General features: G+C 40.4%; 1 protein-coding gene across 2 annotated transcripts in view; it reads left to right on the top strand.

Annotated features, from left to right (window-relative positions):
• LOC119650009 (protein cycle) overlaps window positions 1-23,162 on the top strand; it is a 94,624-nt gene that overhangs the window by 34,025 nt on the left and 37,437 nt on the right. For both annotated transcript variants that reach the window (XM_038052478.1, XM_038052477.1), the window contains one exon: window positions 1,729-1,800. In XM_038052478.1, coding sequence (XP_037908406.1) covers window positions 1,729-1,800 — 72 coding nt within the window. The remainder of the gene's footprint in view (window positions 1-1,728; window positions 1,801-23,162) is intronic.

Below are 23,162 nucleotides of genomic sequence, written 5' to 3' on the forward strand. Positions count from 1 at the left end.
GCACCTTTTTAGAGAAATCTTCCTCTTTCAGACGGCAAACAACCCATCCGATTCGAACCTTCCCGGCCGCCAGTAACCTTTGCGCTGCGTCCACTGGTAATCGCAATGTGGCCGTTTGAGTATTGCCATAGGCTTTCCGCAAAATCACAATGTTCCTCCAATTTAAACTGTTCCATCAAGGCAGCGCAAATTTCTCCTTCGGATATCACTTCATCGATATCCTTGCACTCTATATAGACCTCATGTTTTTGGGTCTGTACTGTGACATTTCCCCCCAAGTGAGTTCTTAACCTGAGTTCGGAAGCCATCAATTTTCTCCAAGCTGGTTTTTTCCAGCTCAAACATAATGTCACCCTTCTGGGTCCTTCGAATCTTGCTGAAATTTCCTCCTAGATCTTTTAGGTCGGGGCCAGCTTTGGTCTTTTTCAGTTTCTCCGCATACTTTTGCCTTTTTCTTCGCCTTTTTATTAGCAACCTTGGTCCATCCACCGTTTTCATTTCCCTAGGATTTTGCCGATTCGATTGCCGGAGTTTTCTCTCTTCGGTGCTTTTAATTCCGTTTTTCGGGACTATTCCTCTTAGGTGCCTGCTGATTTCCCAGAGAGTCTTTTTTCCGCACTTTCTTGTTTGGTGGCAGGCTGATTGCAATACGATTTGGTGTCACTGTCCTTGGGATTTCGTTCCTTCTGCTGCGATTTGTTGTAGATTACTCTAATAGTTTCCACCATATTTTTATGGCTTGGTGTACGTTGTGCTTGTCCTTGATGAAATCAAACATCTCCACTATTTTTGCACCAAGCTGTGTGAAGGGTAATTCCTCTACTTCATGGCTCTGCTCTTCATGAGTCCTAATCGGATTACTAGTTTTAAATAGTCCTTCACATTTGGCATTCATTCACCTTCTCTCCGTTTTATCTTTTTTGATTTTTGGCATTGGCGGCGATCTCAAAGTTGACGAACGTCTTCTCAATGGATCCTTTTCCTTGTCCTCAAGTACCTCCTGCTGCTGCTCCTCTTGAATATGTGCGGTCGGTGTTGCTGCTGTTTTTGTCATCCAGCGAACATTCTTCTTCGATTTTGTGACTGATGTCCTTGGTAGAGTGGTACTTCGCTTGAACACTTCCTTTCCCAAATCTAAAACACTTGTAGCATTAGAAGCCACGATGGTCAAGTTGTCTACCATCGAGGTACTGCGGCTGAGGGATATCGACGACCGGGACCCCGCTTGCTCATTCTCAGAAGCCTTCAGGTTAGGACGAAAATTGAAGGAAAAGTTTATATGGAATGGCAGTTTCTCTGAAATGCCATATATGGTCAGTTGTCCTTCAATCGCTGATGTAAGCCGCATGCTGGAGACAAAATTTATTGCACTGGTATACTATAATTGCAATTGTAATCGAATTAATCAATGAATGATTCCAATTATGGTATCATAAATTTAATTGCCGCATAGGTTGAATGCTTCGTGCGTAATGCAGAAGGTATCCTATTCCCTAATAACATTGCATTCTGAGAAATTGAAAGTGAATAGATACGCATTGGATAGATACTGTTGATTTCTTTTGAAGAAAAGATCGCAGCTTTCAATAAGTATGTAGGCCTTCTTATTTGAGTTCAATATACAATTTACTGAGTATTTCTGGAAACAGGTGATATATTAACTTAAATGTTACATTACAATTGAAAATGAGACTAACAGGCCTAACGATACCTTCCTTGTTCTTACAGTGACACTAGTGATCTTGAAGACGACACGGGGGATGATGCGAAATCCGTGAAAACCACAGACGAGAGTAAAAAGTAAGTAGACATATCTAAAGTAAAAACTCCTAATTAGTTTTAGATTCTAAGCAACATTTTCTCGTAAAATGCCACGGCGTTCAATTAAATGCGACCTTAAGAGAAGCTTCCGCTTTTGAGCATTCTATCGACTATCGCAAGTAGTAGATACTCGTCCATCTCTGTACATATTTGCGTCCCAATGCACTTCACTTATTCACACTAAGTTTATACCATTGCACTTGACTTTCCTAGACTTAGGAATCCATACGACTTCGTTAAATAACTATTGATTAGCTTTCGATAAAATTGTTCAGGTTGAACTCTACAGCGTTTGCGTCAAACACTGCGGCCATGATGTAATATTCGTGGATGTTATTGTTGTGTGTTGAATACACTTTATTTTACGCTCTATCGGTGCCATAAAATTTGCAGAAGTTGAGTTTTATGGTTGTTGTATGGTTATTCATAAACAATATGTTTGTAAAAATATTACAAACTACGATAAAATCAATCATTTATCCTAGGGTCAATGACAACAAACCGGGGATCTACTCGTACTGTTTTGAAAGTGTTTTTTCAATACAGTTTAAACATGTGTTAATCTACTCCACTTGGAAATGAAGCGAATAGAATTGGTAATGGTGGTAATCATTTGCTCGTGTTTTCAATCTGTAAATCTTTGTAACATGTTTTCTGTAAAAGGCAATAGTACTAACTACTAATGACCAAAATGTTTTGAAACGAACCTTAGCTGGAATGGTGATGAGCAGCTGTAAATAGTTTGTAAACTTCCCTATTTTGCTGGGAAAGCATGAGTTAGATTAGGTTATTTAAGAAACAAAGTGATATTATATGAAAATGAGTTAAATCATTTATAAATCTTACGACCAGTCTCTATTCTGGGGGGTGAAACATCACTCCTTTCATACAATTCTCGATAACCTATGACCCACATCATGCTCATTAATGCTGCCACGATCATGCTTCAGTTTCATGATCATGCATAAAACAGTTTGGGATATTGATTTTCCCCCAATAAACTACAAGATACTTTTTATTTGTAAAATATTTCACTACTTATCACAGATTTACTATTTCATTAATTGGATAAATTAACTTTTGAAAAACTTTATTTTTATCGACCTTAACTGGTCGATGGACAGGGCTCGAGTGTCCAAATGTCATTCTTGACATTTGTTACGCTACTCTCGTGTCAGGCCGTCAGGTGTTTCTACGGCCGTTGAATGCAGCGGCAGAGACAAATTCACAATGGCGCTCAGGTTCGCGCCTTCGATGTACCGCCACATTACTCCGCCCCCAGCTGAAACCGCAGCAAAGCAAGCCGACCGCGTGATCCCGCCAATGAGGGTCACTGGGCGAATCTGACACTCCGCAGGTGCTTTTTTGAAGCGGTCGCCGGGTCGTCGATAGCCCTCAACTTCAACTTGGTCCTGCTTCGGACGTCGAGTTTGAACGAGTGCTCGCCTCGTTCCAGAACTCTAAAGGGGCCCTCGTATGGTGGTTGCAATTGCTTCCGTGTGGCGTCCACCCTAATGAAGACCTGGTCGCCCAGCTCGAGACCCCTGGTTGTGTTGACCTCCAATGACAAGTGTCTGGACGGTGGAATTGGCCGCATCTTTGAAACTGCGTCCCTGAGCAGATGCAGCATTCCTGATTCGCTTAACCCTGCTCTGGTGTCCAGCACAAGGTCGGCGGGGAGGTGTAGATTTTCTCCGTACACCATTTCCGCGGGGCTGGCCGTGAACTTCTCTCGGTGGGCTTTGCGGTGGCCGAGGAGGACGAAAGCAAGGACCGCGACCATGGCGGATCGTCGCGAGTTATTAAGGCGGCCTTCAGCATCCGGTGCCAATGTTCCAGCATACCATTGAACTGTGAATTGTATGCAGTAGCCCTATGCAGCTTGAAGCCAAGGAGCTTGGCTAGCTCCGCAAAAAGAGTAGACTCGAATTGCATTCCCTGGTCTGTGATGATTACGGCTACAGCACCTAAGCGCGGAATCCACTCTCGACAGAGGGCCTCGGTACACGATTGTGTCATAATGTCAGACAAGGGATTCCTTCAGGCCACCACGTAAACCTTTCGATGATTGTGAGGCAATACTTGAACCCTTGCGAGTCTCGCAAAGCGCCGATGATGTAGAGATGGATGGTGTGGAAGCGCTTGGTTTACCTAGGGAATACATTTACTTCCTTTCGAACGAGTTAGGCGTTTTATCGAAGCTCAAGCCAACGTAAACTATTTGAAGTTGTTGTACGTATGTATATACATGCTTCTTGTTTTTAAGTGCCTAATCCCAACTGCTGTATTTTGAATTATGGATAATTCAAATTTTGGGTAGTTCGAAGTTTTTCGTTGGTATTTTCGACTTCGAATTAACGAGGTTTGACTATACCTGAAAAAAAATGCAGATTTGCTCTAGGTACTTGAAGAAGTGAACCAAACTGATGGTATCGTTGTCTGTTCACTTCGAATATGGTTGTGATATTACCATATTCTTACTGAAAATTTAAAGCGTGAAAATATAAGTACAATATAACTATTAAATCAATGAGGACATTACGACGGATTTTGTAATCATAGTCCCCTAGTAATTGAATGCTGCTTTATGGGGATCCATTCTCAATATTGATCGAACCGGGCGGCGTTTACCAGAATCCCAGCCCCTTCCTTGAAGGCGGTGAAGACTTTATGGCTAGGAAGCGATGAAAACTCGTAGCGGTTGAAAGATTGCTGCAAATGGCGAATATTTTGATATCATCAACCTTTCTCGCACATCGCGACGATGATTGCCTTACCAATAAGCTTGTTAATATGACCGAAATAGCCCCTTTTCGAGGCGCCATAACTTTCAAATGGAGGATGACCGCCACAATCCGATGTAAAATACTGTAAACTTATTCACTTTATCATCGCCTACTATGTATTATTTTCTCTAAAAATACTGTAAACTTATCATTGCCTACTATGTAATATTTTTCCTAAAATACTGTAAATTGATATGTACCGGCCTACTAAGTATAGGTAAAAATTGTATAAAAAAGGAAATATAAATTAAAAATACGTAGTTCGTTGGAACTATCAAACTCAAGCTTAACGTGTTTCATTCTGTGGAGTCCAAGCAATTCGCTGCTCCCATAATTTACACTGCTTGATTAGGTCATTGTGGAGTTCAGGCAATTGCTGCTCCCATAACTGGTTAGTCTGGAGTTTTGGCATTTAGCTGCTCCGACTAACCACAATCTAATCTAGAAAGAAAGAAGAATAAGGTATTGCCAAGTGGATTGGCAACAATCACATAAGGTGGCACATCACAGGGATTGCCAAGTGGACTGGCAACAACCACATAAGGTGACACATCACATGGCGACCGTGACAGTCTAAAGACTTCATACATAAGTAACAGTCTAAAGACTTCTGCTTACTAGCGTTTCTACTTATTATCGTGAAAATTTGGAAATCAAGGTCGTGTAAATGAACGACATTGGGGAAAAGTTCGACCAGCTTTACCAGAAAATCTGGCAATTGCTCAAAAAACCAGAGCAAAACAATGGAGGCATAACACTATATAAAATTGGAGAGCAACCACCACGCTGGAAGCCGTCAGAATCAACATCGACAACTACGGTTGATGATAAACTTGCGGGACCTCGACGCCTTACGATAGAAGAATATAAGAAACGTACGAAACGACTATCCAATAACGAATCTGTCAGCGCTAAAGGAGGACGAAGAAGAGAACTCCAGCGGCAGTTCATAAAATATAAACGGTTAGAGGAAATCGCAGCTACACCAGAAGAGACCAACAAGTATAAATATTTAATAACCAAAGTTAAAAAAGAAATAAATTATTTAAAAAAAATGCAAAAAAAAAATAATAAAGTTAATCAGTAAAATAATAAAAAAAAAAAAATGTTTGTTCCAAATTAGAATTATGATAGTTTAATAAATGTAATAGTAATAAATAATAAATGATTTTTTTTGTTTGTTCTAAATAATGTTAGTATTTATATCACATGATTGAAAGCACGACAATATAACAATATAAAAGTAGATGTCTGAAAATGTTATTCTTTGCTTTTTCTAAATGGACAAATTAGAATCTCTAAAAGAGAAACTTCAAATTACACTAATAAATCTACGGAAAAGTGTAAATCGTCCTTACAGTGAAAAAACTATACGTGAAAAACGCGAATTAATTGAACAAACACTAATAGACGCAAAGTCGACTGAACAAAATATACGAACAGACGTTAAAACAGCAACTCTAATTAAGGGAGTTTGCAAGGAAATACAGCAACTATCTGCTGAAATACTTTCAATATTAGACAAACAACAATTAGGGAACATGGCTTTCGACATTAAAACAGCCACAGCTTTAGTCAAATACTTTGACGGAAACCCAGAGGAAACAGAATCCTTCATTGAGTCAGTTTCACTATTGAACGAACTCACACCAGTAGAACACAAAGGTATTCTACTTAAATTTGTGAAAACCCGGATAACCGGCAAAGCCAAATACACGGTATCCGAGGAATTAAACACAATAACTAAACTAATCGATAAACTGAGAGTAAAATTCTCTATAAAAATATCGTCTGATGCCGTTCTGGCACAACTTAAAAGTTGTAAACAGGGAAATACCAAATTAACTGATTTTACAAATAAAATAGAGGACTTGTCAAGGCAATTGACAAGAGCCTTTATATCAGAAAAAGTCGCAGAGGGCGAAACTGCAGAGAAATTAGCCGAAAAATTTGCAATGCAAACAATAGCGGAAAATGTTTCGAACAGCGAAACCTCATTAATTTTGCGTGCCGGTAATCTTACAAATCTATCCGACACAATTGCAAAGGCAATTGCAGTCGATAAACCAATTCCCAAAAATGTCTATCATTACAAAACAAACAGAAGAGGTAACAATCACAATAATAACTTCAATAACCAAAACCGACGTAATAATCAAAGTTTTAATAATACCGCAAATAGAAATTCATATGAAAATTTTAACAGAAACAATACTCCAAATAGAAACCAAAATTATAACCGCAACCAAAATAACAGGTTCAGAAATAATAACAACAATTACCGAAGACCCTTCTGGAACAACAGTAACAACCGACAAAATATAAACCATTTGAGTTCGGGGGAATCCCAACCCCCTCAGTCGGTGCTAGAAACCAACCAAAATCGGTTGGGGGGAAATCAATAAGAAAGGTCACATTCCATACTATAAATCCATCGCTCACAAGCTTTGTACGAGCTTTCGTTGACATGTGCAACACAACATGTACCTTTATAATAGACACAGGAGCTGACATTTCTATATTTAAACGGGGAAAAATTGACAATAATCAAATATACTATCCAAATAACACATGCACAATACAGGGCATTACTGGGGTACAAAAAGAATCAATTGGTGCAACAAAAACCCATATAAAATTCGATAGTACTCTTTCAATTGAGCACACATTCCAAATAGTTGCTAATGACTTTCCACTAGACGCAGATGCAATTCTAGGTTTAGACTTCCTTACTAAACATAGGGCAATAATCGACTATGACACCTGGATATTGACAATTAATATCAATAATATTCTTCATGAAATTCCAATTCTAGATGGTCCTACACGGAACACAATCTTAATCCCGCCCAGATGCGAAGTAATACGCAAACTAAACAATCAATTCTTAAACGACATAGTTATACCCGGACAAGAAATACAACCCGGAATATTCTTAGCAGGATCAATTATTTCTCCTCAAAACCCACTAGTTAAAATCCTAAACACCACTTCAAGTACAGTAAAAATCAAAAACCTCAACCCTCAATGGGAACACCTTTCGGATTATTCTGTATACAACAATACCGATAAATTGCATAACACACAAAGAATGCAAAAATTGTTAAATACATTGAACGTAGAACACGTACCAGAATATGCAATAAAAGACCTTAAAACACTATGCCGAGAATTCGCGGATATTTTTAATATGGAAAATGAGCCATTAACCACCAACAACTTTTATAGCCAACATATCCAGTTGAGTGATAACTCAGCGGTATACACAAAAAATTACCGTATACCTGAAGCCCACAAAACAGAAATAAATCGTCAAGTCAAACAAATGTTGGACGACGATATCATTGAGCACTCAACATCGCATTTCAACTCACCTATACTACTAGTCCCTAAAAAGTCATCAACAGGAGATAAGAAATGGCGTTTGGTAGTTGATTTTCGTAATCTTAACAAAAAAGTGGTAGCAGATAAATTCCCACTTCCCAGAATAGATGAAATTCTTGACCAAATGGGTCGAGCCAAATATTTTTCCACTTTAGATTTACTATCTGGATTTCATCAAATACCTCTAAAACAATCATCGCGAAAATACACAGCTTTTTCTACAAACCAGGGACATTACCAATTTACCCGCCTACCCTTCGGACTAAATATTAGTCCCAATAGCTTTCAGAGAATGATGACCATAGCATTATCAGGTTTATCACCCGACACAGCTTTCTTATACATTGACGACATAATAGTCACTGGATGTTCGAAAAACCATCACTTAAAAAATCTAACGTCAGTATTTCAGTGCTTACGAGCCAAAAATTTAAAGTTAAACCCTGATAAGTGTAAATTCTTTCAATCAGAAGTAACATATCTTGGACATCAGATCTCTGCCGAAGGAATACAACCAGATCCTTCAAAATTCGAAGTCATTAAACAATTTCCAGTACCAAAAAACCCAGACGAAGTAAGACGATTCGTCGCATTCTGTAATTATTACAGACGTTTTGTCCCAAATTTCGCTGAAATTGCCCTACCTTTAAATCAATTGTTGCGTAAAAATGTGAAATTCGAATGGACACCACTGTGTAGCACTGCATTCGACATCCTTAAAACAATATTAATGTCCCCACCCATACTTCAGTACCCTGATTTTAAACAACAGTTTACAATATCCACAGATGCATCCGAAAATGCATGTGGAGCAATACTATCACAGACAATAGATGGAACTGAATTGCCAATAGCTTTCGCTAGCAAAACATTCACTAAAGGTGAAAAAAATAAATCTACCATAGAAAAAGAACTAACAGCAATTCATTGGGCAATAATGTATTTCAAACCATATGTTTATGGAAGACATTTTATAGTAAGAACAGATCATAGGCCACTTATTTACTTATTTGGGATGAAAAACCCATCATCGAAACTAACACGGATGAGGCTTGATCTAGAAGAATATCAATTTGACATACAGTACATTAAAGGTAAAGAGAACATTGGCCCAGATACATTATCTAGAATAGAACTAGATATAACAGACCTGACAAACCTGAAAAATATCTTGCAAATACAAACAAGAGCAATGACCAAAAACACAAATCAATCAAAACTCATTCACAATACTTCAGAAAACCACATTACTAACAAAAACATGCAGCCTGATCAACTGCACGTTTTCGAGGTTCTATCACCTAATGAAGTAATGCATTTACCGGAATTGAAATTTAATATTGCGCAATATAAAAATAAAAATACTGATATAGAGATAAACATAATACATAAAAATAAAGTCCAAATAAAGCGGTATATAAATCTAAATAATAACCAATCAATTGAACCCGCATTAGTGCAGGAACTCACAGAGTTGGAAAAATATCTAAATAATAGGTTTCAGATCAAGACTCTGAAACTATCGGCCGAAAGTGAATTATTCACTATATTAAATACAACCGCATTTAAAACGCTAGCGAATCATACTTTGAAAAATATGGATATCCAAATATACAAACCACTAATTACGATAACGGACAAATCGAAAATAATAGAAATATTGCATAATAATCACTCTACTCCAACAGCAGGACACATTGGACAGAGTAGAATGTATAAAAAACTTCGTGAAATATACAAATGGAAAAACATGAAAAAAACAATCGCTAATTATATTAAAAACTGTAGTTCATGTACAAAAAATAAACATCAAAAACAAAATAGGGAATTACTAGAGATAACAACAACACCAACCAAAGTATTCGATACCATGTCCATAGACACAGTTGGACCGTTTACCAAAACCAACCAAGGTAATAAATACGCTGTAACTATGCAGTGTGATCTGAGCAAATATGTGATAATAATACCTATTCCAAACAAAGAAGCGAACACTGTTGCAAGAGCAATTGTCCATGGATTCATATTAAACTACGGACCCATGAACAAAATAAAAACAGATCTCGGTACTGAATACAAAAATCAAGTATTCTCAGAGATATGTAAATTGCTAAAAATTGAACAAATATTTGCAACACCAGCTCATCCTGAAACCATAGGAGCTCTAGAACGTAACCATAAGTGTCTAAACGAATACCTACGAAGTTTCGTTAACGAAAACAAAGACGATTGGGATGATTGGGTACAATACTACTCTTTCTGTTACAACACGTCACCCAATTCCATACATGGTTACACACCATTCGAGTTAGTGTTTGGAAAAAAAGTAAATATACCCTCAGAACTCTCTAAAACAAAACCAGAACCAATATATAATTACGATTTGTACAATAATGAACTAAAATACAGATTACAAAATTCCATTAGCAAAGCCAAACAACTTCTAGAAAAAGCAAAGAAAAAGACAAAGAACCAAAATGACCCAAAATGTAACCCATTATCATTGAAAATAGGAGATCAAGTTTTGTTATCCGTCGAAAACAGACGAAAACTAGACCCATTGTATGAAGGTCCTTATAGCATAATATCAATTGACAATGTAAATTGCCTGATAAAAGACCAGGACAATAAAATATCTAAAATTCACAAAAATAGGTTAAGACGAATAAATAAATAAATAAAATAAACAAAATTGCTTTGAAATTGCCTATACTGTTATAAATATAAATATACCACCTAATTAATCAATACCAATACAATACTATTACAATAAGTAGACTTTAAAAATATTACTCATTATTGTTAAAAAAAGAAAAAAAAAAAAACTTCTAACTATACATAATATAAACAATAAAGAAAAAACGAATTGTCTACCGTTCCTAAAGACAATTCATTTTTTTCAAAAGGGGTAAGGTGTAAAATACTGTAAACTTATTCACTTTATCATCGCCTACTATGTATTATTTTCTCTAAAAATACTGTAAACTTATCATTGCCTACTATGTAATATTTTTCCTAAAATACTGTAAATTGATATGTACCGGCCTACTAAGTATAGGTAAAAATTGTATAAAAAAGGAAATATAAATTAAAAATACGTAGTTCGTTGGAACTATCAAACTCAAGCTTAACGTGTTTCATTCTGTGGAGTCCAAGCAATTCGCTGCTCCCATAATTTACACTGCTTGATTAGGTCATTGTGGAGTTCAGGCAATTGCTGCTCCCATAGCTGGTTAGTCTGGAGTTTTGGCATTTAGCTGCTCCGACTAACCATAATCTAATCTAGAAAGAAAGAAGAATAAGGTATTGCCAAGTGGATTGGCAACAATCACATAAGGTGGCACATCACAGGGATTGCCAAGTGGACTGGCAACAACCACATAAGGTGACACATCACACCGATGTTAGAAAAGGGGACCTTCTTCTTCCTACTGTTTTCTTTATCCTCTTTCTTCCCGATGTGGCGCTGACAAATTGAACTTGACCATAATGTTAACAAAATACCCCGCATTTGAACCGCCATTAATTTTTAAAGGAAGGTGGCCACTCCCATTTTTCAACGGGCTTTGAGAGAGAAGATCTCCAGCTTCTCCATTGATCCTCCCCTTTCCGCCTGGAGGGATGGGGTTCAAAGCTAAACCTTATCGTTTTGACATGAAATAGCCCCAATTGGGGGTGGGTATGGCCGTTGAATTTTTTTAGGGGGGTTAGAAAGGGGGAATTTCTTCCTCCTCTTACACATCCCCCCATCCTTTCTCCTTAACGCGATAGAGTTGAAAATTACATTAAATTAGGACAACATAACAAAAACCCACTTTGAAGGCCTATTCTGCCTCTTCTGTATTTACGAAAGGAGGCCAACCTTGTGCCTCTATAAGGACCGGGTTGAAAATTGAACCTTCACCAACTTTCATAACGATCGGGTAAACAGTGTGGAAGCTGATCTGTCACAGCGTCATCTAGTGGCGAGCTACAAAAAGGTAGATGGAACCAAAGTATCTGCAATCTGGAAAAATGTATATAGATACAAATTTTCATAACGATGGGGTGTAGAATTTAATCCTTTGTACTACTTTTGAATTACAGCAACGTATATAGTGTATAAACCTCCTCCGTTAAAAAATACATGTATGCACCAATTTTCATGGGAGTCGGTTCAACAGTTCCGGAGTCCATCGATCAAAAACGGATATGTATAAAAACCATTTCGATATAGTGGAAAGCGATGCTTACTATGAGTAATTAGTAGTTTAGGAGAGGCTTTCTAAAGGTGATACTGTGATCGTGATGGCTGATCTGAATGCCAAGGTCAGCTCTAACACCTTACTCGGACATGTGATGGAGAAGCACGGTTTTGACGACCGTAGTAATAATGATGGGAGGTTTGTGGATTTTTGCAGCTTCCACCGCGTCGTCATTGGTGACACAGTCTTTGCCATAAGGTCAATTGGATTTCAATTGATCCACACCGTACAAGCCACTAGATTGACCACTTTGCGATCAGCAGTAGATTTAGGAGTTGTCTTCTGGATGTTCGTGACAGAAGTTAGCCCCTTTTGCTTGTGTGTTCCGTATGTCACTTCTCACAGGGTTGGAGAGCTGCGACCCCCCAAGTTCAGCATCGACCGCTTATATGATCCCATCTTGGGCTCGATAGTGGGAGAGCTATTTTGTTGATCAGACGGTAGATACATTGAGTAACTCGCCTAAGAATATCGATACATATGTTTCCCCATTTAAAAAACTCTTTCCTGGGGTGCTACGCAGTTCGTCGACCACGTCTCGAAGGGGCGTCATGAAATCTGGTTAACTGCGGAATCGCTGACATGGATCGAGGGACGGAAGGAATTGAAGACTCGGCCCCATTGACTAAATGTGACGGGGGCGTGACGTACTCAAACCCCAATACCGAGCGAAATATCGGGAAGTTTGGCGTAGTGTGGGCCATGGAAAATGGGAATTTGTTATTGTGCTTGTCAGGGAGGTGGAAGATGCCGCAGAACGCAATGATTTCATCAGTATATACCACGTTACGAAAGTGGTTGCATGTGGTCGCAAATCTTTCGATAGTCCTGTGAAGGACTTTAATGGTCAACTCCTCATCCACGAAGATGAGCAACTGACGAAATGGAAAGAACATTTCACCATGGTTCTTAACCGCATCACATCCAGTAAGGTTCTTCCTCTCGTGGATGAAATGGCCAGTCACCGAAACGTGCGGATACGGACTGTTCCTCCAAGCAAACAAGAAATCATTTCGACCACCAATGCACTTTTTCATTAGCCTTTGTCCTATTCAACTCGATTCGTGTTGACCGGTTCCGCCATTTTGTTTCGTCAAAGGCCTGATCTGAATGCTGTCGTGAGGCTTTCAAATCACCATCAACGTATCAAGCCGCTGTTACTTGGCTCGGTCGGCCGGCCTTTCGGTCGTTTTCTATCGACTTCGATGTTCAGACCAATATTGATAAATAAATTCTCGTTAAGGCAAATTATGTGACCATACCATCGAAGACGCCTCTCTTGCAATTTTTGGTACGATCGGTGTAACCCCATATCGACTGCGAGTATCCTCATTTCGAATGTGATCCTTGCTTTGCACACCATTTGTACACTTCTACTCGTACGGAAAAGTGGAAGAAGGTGATGATCGTTAAGATTCCAAAGAAGAGTACCCGTTTTGAGTATGATAATTGCGGGGTATCTGCGTGCTTCTTGCTGTCGCAAAAAACTTGCATTTCTCCTTTTCACTCTTTGGTGAAATATAGGACATTCATCACACTTAATGCTATGTTAATGATAAACTTACATCAGCGGGACAGCACAAAGACAAATATCTTAAATGATCGGGATTCAACCCCGGGTAAGGAGAACGAGAGGCTGAAACTTCACCAGTTATTTGTTCGAGATAGTATCAGGCCAGCTTACCTCGATAATACGTCGTAGTCAAGTGTTGACAGACGCATGCAGTTTTTGCGTAACAGTGGGGTCTCTTTCCATGTTCTACTCACATACGAGTATATCAACACAGAAAAAATATAAGCATAGAACAGTATCAACTTAATCTGGGTGTTGAGATACTTTTCCAGACTTTAGACAAGGCAGCGAAGGTGGATCTAGTGCTGGTAATGCGTCGGCCGATATTGATCAAAGAATAATCTCGAAGGCTTGATCGACTGAGATCAGGCCGGTTCCCGCTCCGAACTAGATTGACCATATCAACACCTTCTGGATCAGAGCGACATATTACATATTTGAGGTCCAAAGCGGATTCCGCCAGGGTTGCATCTTGTCACTGATATTACTTCTTCTTGTTATCGTTGAGGTTTTTTATACTGCCTTTTCCGGACGACGTGAAGGAATTATATGGACCATGGCATCTTCCCTCAAACACCGTCAGTACGTTGATGACATTTGTTTGCCCTCTCACATGGACCTTGGCCAAATGGCTCTGGATTTGGAAAGAGAGACAAGTAGAGTTGGACTGAAGGTGAACCCCAGCGAAACCAAGGCACTCAGTCTGACTGATCATCGTACTCTCCCTACCTGCAGTAATGGGCAGAGCATCGAAAGCTTTGATCAATTTATATGTCTAGGAAACATGATTTCTGCCGAAGGTGGCACGGAACTGAATATCGGGCAACACATTACTAGCACTAGATCCACCTTCGCTGCCTTGTCTAAAGTCTGGAAAATTATCTCAACACGAAGATTAAGTTGATATTGTTCTATGATAATATTTTTTCTGTGTTGATATATGTGAGTAGCACATGGAAAGAGACCCCCACTGTTACGCAAAAACTGCATGCGTCTGTCAACACTTGACTGCGACGTATCATCTGTGTATGCCGGCCTGATACTATCTCGAAGAAAGACCTGGCGGACTTTCAGCCTCTCGTTCTTGTTACCCGGGGTTGGATCCCGATCATCTAAGATATTTGTCTTTGTGCTGTCCCGCTGATGTAAGTTTATCATTAACATAGCATTAAGTGTGATGAATGTCCTATATTTCACCAAAGAGTGAAAACTAGAAATGCAAGTTTTTAATAAGCGGACTGAAAGAATGTATACACTGTCCTCTAAGGAAGCAGTGAATGGGTGTTGAAGATTGAACATCATCCTCTTCACCACAGTAATGGTTTGGGTGAGGGAGTTGTTCTATGACGGTGCCACTTCCCTACATCATTGTGAATGGAGGCCCTTGGGCCTACTTGAAGTTATTGAAGCAGGCATTGGTAGCAGCTAGGGACCATTTTCTCACGGCTGTCGCCTGTTCCAAAAGGTCACTATTGCTTCATTATTACAACTAGAGATTCTCGAAACTCTTTGATAACCGAAGAAAGAAAGGGAATTGAAAGGAAAGCGAATACGAAAAGGCAAGGGCTTTTTAAATTAAAAAAAAATTCAAGGAATCCCGAGCGCTCGTATGTAGAAAACATATTGTTGAGCAAGAGCTGAGTATGTGAGAAAAAAGAAAAATAAGGCGTTGCCTGAGATGGAGCGACGGCGTAGCTTTTAAGGATATCGAAATGGTGGACCTCGGCACAAAGCCGGGATGTCTGGAGTTCCTTACTAAGGCAGGCCTAGACCGGATACCGGTCGTTGCCCCGTTAATGATTATGTGATGAAAAAGTTTATTTTTTGACCCAAAATTGATGATCTTTCTCTTAAGTGATTTTTTGCTTTAAGATGTTCCTTTGTGCGCATTTAATCCCAGTTATTATTATGGTATGATCATGCAAGGATTTCCCCCACGCTTACGTTTTGTCACTTGCTCAAATTCCAGTCCAATGAATATCACCCTATTGGAGTTAAATATGGAGCGCACATGAGAGGGCACTATCTCAGTGCAGCATCTTATAACTTTGCTTTTTATCTGACTCATGATGTAAATTATCTGAAAAATCAAGTCTTGTAAAGAACGCAATAACATTTACCGCAGGAGATAGTTCATTTTCTCGGGGATTTACAAAAACTTTCATAAAATTGTCCAACGCCTAATTCAGCTTTGTAAACTCAATTTTATTAGTTGCGACACTCATATAACTTATTGCTCCAGATTCATATCTTATAGATGGAATGAGACATTGTAACAAATAATACGAAAAGCTGACTCTCAATTACCTCGATTTTAGTATAGTTTTTTTTAATTTAGAGTGAAATTGTGTGTAACTCACAGAAGAAGATACTAACAACGGGGCTTTATTTGAGTTAGACTATTTTTTCATTCATTCATTCAAGATTTTGAGCAGTTGTTATTTCTGTTCACAATCATAGGCAGTTTGTCGGTCCGTCTGTCTATCTCTCCGGTTTCTCACTACTTCCTTGAATCTCGGACAGTAGAAGAATACGTGCTCTGGTTTCTCAGGGACTCCCTCGGATTTTGGACAATTGGGCGAATTTTCCAATTTGAACCTGTAGAGGTATTGGCAATATCCTCCATGCCTCGTCAGAAACTGGGTGAGACTATAATTAACTTCCTCATGTTGTCTCCCTAGCCGCTCTCCAATGGCCTCCTCCTCTCCACCGGCCCTTTCCCGAGTGGTCTCAACGCTACTGCCATCTATATACAGATCACTCCTTTTCGGCGTTCTTCGTCTGCGACAAAGGGAGACTGACTTCAGATTATATATACTCGTCATCTCATCCGCCAAGATGCCAATTGGTATCATTCGGGAGATGACAAATGCACCCTCATCTGAGACGGTTCTGAAGATGGAACACACCTTTAGGGCTGTCCTCCTATAGATCGCACTTAGTTTATGAGCATTACATGATGTGCGAAATGCCTCTCCCAAATAATGGTGGGAAAAAGCAAAATTGAGCTCACCACCCTAGCAGTAAGTAGCCGTGGTATACGATGGCCCTTCCAAATTCGGCATTATCCTTGTTAGGGACATACTCGTCGTGGATCCCTTGTTTAAAACTTAGCTTCGTATTCATCACTCCATGTATTTGATGGTCGGCTTGGAAGTGATGATGTAATTGTTGATTCTAATTCTGTGTTGAGGGCCGCTTCCGTTTTTCCTCCGCAAGTACCAGTCCGGCGCTCTCTAACCTGGCACTGTTTGCTTCGCAAGAGTATAGCTCAGCATCCTCTAGATGCTTTGTGACTACAACCAATGCTATATCATCGGCGTAACTCAACACCGTAGCCTTCTCTGCAACCGGAAGGTTAAGTATATTATGGTACATGATGTTCCAGAGCAGTGGGTCCAATACGGAGCTCTGTGGGTGTCACATACCGGAGTATCCGATCTCGCAGGTAACTATCGACAATAGCTGCGAGATAGGCGGGAACACCAGTTATCGGCAGACACTTTTGTATAAGCTTCCAATTGGCCAAATTAAATGCATTCCTCACGTCCAGGGTCACCATCATGCAATATTTTCTAGTACAACCCCTTCCGTGAATTGCATTTTCGGCCAAGCCAGTAACCATTTTGATGACGTCAATGGTTGATCTGGCTTTATGGAACCCAAACGACCGATCTGAAGGGCCTAATTAGCTTCCGACGATCGAGAGTAATCTATTGTAAATTACCTGCTCCAACATTTTATTCATAGTGTCTAGAAGATATATGGGTCTATAGGAGAATGGTTCACCTGTAGGTTCACCAGCTTTAGGCAGCAGTACCAGCTTCTGTCGCTTCCATGTTGTAGGGAATATCCCCTGAAACATGCACGCCTCGAACAATTCAGCGAACATGTCCAGTCTGGATTTTACGGCGAGGTTAAGAATTGTCGTTACATTGAACTGAAATGTATCAGTGCCCCTCTCTTGCTGGGGGAAGCAACCCCTGGATGATTTTCAATAAGAGATTATGATACGTGATCTGTAGAGATGAACGGCCTTTCAACCGTCCCATCAAAATTCTATAGGCGCTCCCAATTCAATTGGCGCTGGCCAATTCATCGTTCTACCAGTGGTTGGTCTTCTACTGAGGAATGAGCAAATCCTAGGTATGGACGTATTACATACCTTAGCGATAGATTGCGCGTGCCTTAGTATGTTGGCCTATCCATACTTCCAAGAAGCTTACCTCGTCCAATGGCTTTGCAGACCATCCTGATGCGCTTCTCGGCTTTAGGTATCCTGTTTTTCTGGCCTGTGACTCCCTTCTCAGATCAAAGATGATTGCCTGTAGATCGCTGCCGATGTAGACCTCGCTAACGTGCCAGGACTTACCACGTTCCAGTGAAGGGGTGACAAAGGTTAGGTTTACGATTGAGGAAGGTCCCCGTTGTGAAAGGTGCTTGCGCCACTTTTGCTGCTTCCCCGCTCAAGGGTCCGAGTGTCGAAGTCACCGGCAATCACCTTTGGACTTCGTCCCCTTGGATTGAGAACAAGGTTGTCTAATATGTTTTCAAATTCAGGCAATGTGAGACTGGGTGGGCTGTAGCAGTTGTACACGTATACACTGCCTATTTTCGCCCACACGAAGCCGCTGGCTGACTGACTCATAAAGCATTGTATAGTTTGGCGACCGCACGCCCACATCGCCGCTCCGCCAGTCGAGTCAGTGACCAATACAATACCGTCACGGTTTCTATAGATTCATTAGCGATATGCTCAAGTAAGTCCTAAGCGGCCCTGCAATGATTGAAGTTTATTTAAATAAACCTCATTTTTTCATTGCAGTCAACGCCTTCCTGAATTCCGGGCAGTTTCTCACTTGGGTGTGAGAGCGGTTTTGCCCAAGCGGGATTTTGCCGGCTTCAACATGAGATCGCATTTCTGGGTCCTTCAGACCTTGCTGATATTTCCACCCAGATCCCTTAGGTCGGGGTCAAATTTCACCTTTTTCGGAATCCTCGCGTACGACAAATTATCCCTACTAGAGATAACAATTACCTCTCGGTGATATCGCTCTTTTGCTTTCTTCTTCACCTTTTTTTAAGGACCTTAGTCCATCCACCATTTTTGTTCCACTTAGGTTTCCCTTCGATTGCTGGCGCTCGCACTTGGGGAACAAGTTTTTAACTTTCGTGCTTTTAGTTCCATTCTTCGGAGTGTACTTTTTTTTCTCTTAGTCTTCTGCCGATTCCCTAGAACATCACCGTCTCTCTTCCGCACTCTTTTCTTTGCTTCCAGGTCGCTAACACTACGGTTTGGCATCACTTGGGTGGCCTATGACACTGTTTAAATGGCAGGTTTCGACTTTTCCTTGGGACCTCTTTCCTCTTCCTGTGACCTATTATAGAGGAACCTAATGGCTCTCACCATGTTTTTGTCTGTTTGCCTGTCGGTCACACGAATTTTTCTCGGAAACGGTTATAACGATTGACACCAAATTTGGTGGAAAAGTGGGAACTCTAAACACTCACGCGTACATCATTCTACGTCGAATTAAAGGGGGTAGGGTGGGGGTCACCATACATGCAAAAGGGGGTGTAAATATTTTTTACCGAATATAGTCATGTGGGGTATCACATGAAAGGTCTCGGTTAGTACTTTCCGAAGCCGGTCTTAGCATTGTTGGAAAGGTGGAGAGTGCGGGAAGTCGAAATTGATTATTTATTTCATGGTGCCTAGACTCCGAAATACTCTCCATATCGATATCTGTTCAAATAAAATTAACAATAATATTTTACTATAATTTTTAGTAATTGACTGCAAAGCTTCCCTTAAGTTCTTCCTAGAATCACCAAGTTTGGTGGAAAACACACTATTATTAACAAGTTTATAATAGGTCAAAGTTGTCGCTTCTGTGGTTGAATTTATACTGACTTTGACTTTGAATGTCAGTATCATCCGAAAGTGGATATTCTTACATAATATATGAATATATTACGTGCCAGATACTAATGGGACAAATGTTTTTATAAAAGAATTACACAAAACCTTTCATACCTGAAGTGTCTAACTTCCGGTTTTCCGACGTGTTTCTCATTAGAGTTGATCTGATTAGGAGTAACTTATTCAGCTCCTGTAAGCTAGAGATAATTGAAATTGTGCTTTAGGTTGTTTAGGTGATTTTGGGGTTTCCCTTGTGGGTGACACAATTTCCAAACTGGATCAAATAACAGAATGTGCTTTGTTGAATTCGAGGGATAACAGACAAAAGATACTCGTACACATATAAATTATACAACAACTTCATATACTTATACATGCGTGCCGTTCGTTGGTTAGTGAAGATTTACTGAGCCAACTCCTATGGAATTTTGTCGTATTTGAATTACGAAGGATTCTTGGCCGAAGCCTTAAAAGCCTATACTAGCTCCATTGAATCGTTTATGCTTTCAAAATTATATAGTAAATATCTTAGAACATGAGGTTATCCTCAATCTAATAATGTAAAGTTATCGAAATTGAATTAGATGTATGGAAAGTGGAGTGAAATCTGCTCTAGGTAACTGGGATAACTAAATATGGATATTTGGGTTCTGTGAGGGTTTTTATTGTGGTGGTGACAAATTGAACTTTAAAGCTACTTAAATGTGAAGCCCAATTCGGTAGTAAATCTTGATTAGTCCCTATTAATGCTGCATGGTGATAAGTGTTACCTTTGGTGAGTGCTGCGAGATGATAGCACTAGATGTCAGATGACTTTAATTCGACCAACTGGGGTAGGCTTACGCAGTTACTTCTGGGAGAGAGTTCTCTCGTATGACACGGACGATGAGCCGAAATAGTACATGCGCTACTCAGTTCCATCCTCTCTACCAAATTTCGTATCAATAGGTGTAACCGTTTCTGAGAAAAGTGAAAGTGACAGACAGGCGTATTAACCTCATTTTTGCATTGTGTCCAAGGCTCTCTAGATTCCAGTATTCAGGACAGCTGCGGACGCGACGAAGAAATAAGATTGATAAAAATCAATCGCAACCTTTATGAGGCAGCGCATGACCTGCTCTCTCAGACCATCTATGAGAAGAGAGTCATCAGCAAGCCTTATCACAACAATAGGAATGGCCTCTGGCTTACCGATGCAACAGGAAATATGGGCGTGCGGAAATAAAGCCATCCAAGAAGTGATGGAGTTCCGAGAAATTGGATTCGTCAGAGCAAGGATAATAGTATTTACATATACATATACTCCACCAAGCGCGACAATGACTCAATATAAGGATAGATTCGAATACAAGAAGTCGAAAACCTGAAAGCCTACCGAGTGATTTCAACGCGGAGGCTGGGGTTAGGGCATGGTATTTGGTATTTGTAAATACTGGAAATGTATCCATTGTTTGGGGGATGGGCTCGGCCCGATTTGACACATACAAGTACCACATTGGCGAGCCCAATGGTCTGGTTTGTCGAAAAGAGGTCATGTAGCGATGTGCATCCCTGCGTAGTTGGGAAACAAGACTGGTTCGTGAAAATATATGAAAGGGATGCATTCCAATAGATTCTGTTGTTTGTCTGCGGCAAATCATCGCCAATAGACAGTCAAACTATTGGTGAAACGAAGGAATCACGGTATTGTAGGCTGCACGCTTTTGAGCTTTCTAGAGGAAGACCAGACTTCGACCAAAAACGAAAAGTATACGCGAACCTTCGAAGTAGAGTTAAGCAGGCTATATGTACCAAGAAGCGAGATTGCTTTAAGGAACTTAACGCGGAGACAGACCAAAACCCCTGGAATACCACAACGGACCTGCCCGTATTTCCTTCTCGATATAGTTATGGCGGTCTTCCCCCGCCCCCCCCCCCCCCACATAAAGAGGACAGCAAAAAATATTAACAACTGTTGTACCTCTTTATCATATCTACTGTAACTAGGAGGAATTGCACAGATTTGCTGGAAAATCGGTGATAATCAAACTCTTGGTTTTGGTGCTGTTCCCAATGGAATCCATAAATTCGCTGCTAAAATCGGACCCGACTGGTTTATTAGCATATTTGGGGCATGCATGGTACCAGGATGGAAGAGGCAAAAATCAGTCTGGCTCATGAAGCCCAATACCCTAACCGAAGCATGCATCATCATACCGAGGTAGATAATATACTAGAAAGGGTCATATACAATAGACTTCCCTCCATTATAGAATGAAAGGATGACGGAATGACAGTTTGCATTTTGTCAAACCAATTCAACGATCGACGCTGTAGCTGTGAGAGCGATTTCCTCCAACAAAAGCTGTGTGGTGGTAACATTGGATGTCCAAAAGGCGTTCAATTCAGGCCTACCTTAATAAGGAACTCCAGACACCCCGGTTTTGCGGTACCAATTCGATATCCCTAAAAGCCTGGCGTCCTGGCCTCCGCCATCGCTCCATCTAAGGCAGGGTCTGCCTCGTCTTCTTTCTCTACCATAGATATTGCCCTTATAGACTTTCCGCAACCTTTTGAGCCAGATTTTATCCACAACCAACCGGTCATGGTATCCCTCATGGATTTCGTCGTTATGTAGGCTACGGAATCGTCTATCATCATGTAGGAGGCCAAAAATTCTTCGGATGATTCTTCTCTCGGACGCGGCCAAGAGTTCGCAATTTTTCTTGCTAAGAACCCAAGTGTCCGGATAGCTGAGTGGTTAGAGCGCAAGGCTGTCGTACGGAAGGTCGCGGTTCAAATCTCACTGGTGGCAGTGGAATTTGTATCGTGATTTGACGTCGGATACCAGTCGACTCAGCTGTGAATGAGTACCTGAGTCAAATCAGGGTAATAATCTCGGGCGAGCGCAATGCTGACCACATTGCCTCCTAGTGTACCGTTACGGTCTTGAATGAAGTGCTCTAACACACTTCAAGGCCCTGATCCAACATGGATTGTTGCGCCAACGATTATTATTATTATAAGAACCCAAGTTTCCGAGGAATACATGAGGACTGAGGAGATCATTGTCTTTTACAATAAGAGCTTTGACCTTATGGTGAGGCATTTCGAACGGACCAGTTTTTGTAAGCTGAAATAGGTTCTGTTGGTTGCCAACAACCCTGCGCGCATTTCATCGTCATGGCTTTATCGGTTGTGATTTTCGACGCTAGATAGGAGAAATTATGAACGATCTCAAAGTTGTAGTCTCCTATCTTTATTCTTCCCGTTTGACCAGTGCGATTTGATGCTGTTAGTTGGTTGGTTTTCGGTGCTGACGTTGCCGCTATGTACTTCGTGTTGCCTTCATTTATGGGCAACCGAAGATGTCGCGCTGCCTGTTCGATCTGGATGAGGGTGAACTGTACATCTCGGGTCGTTCTTCCCATAATGTCCATATCGTCAGCGTA

This window comes from Hermetia illucens, chromosome 2, assembly GCF_905115235.1.
Source record: "Hermetia illucens chromosome 2, iHerIll2.2.curated.20191125, whole genome shotgun sequence".
NCBI lineage: Eukaryota > Metazoa > Arthropoda > Insecta > Diptera > Stratiomyidae > Hermetia > Hermetia illucens.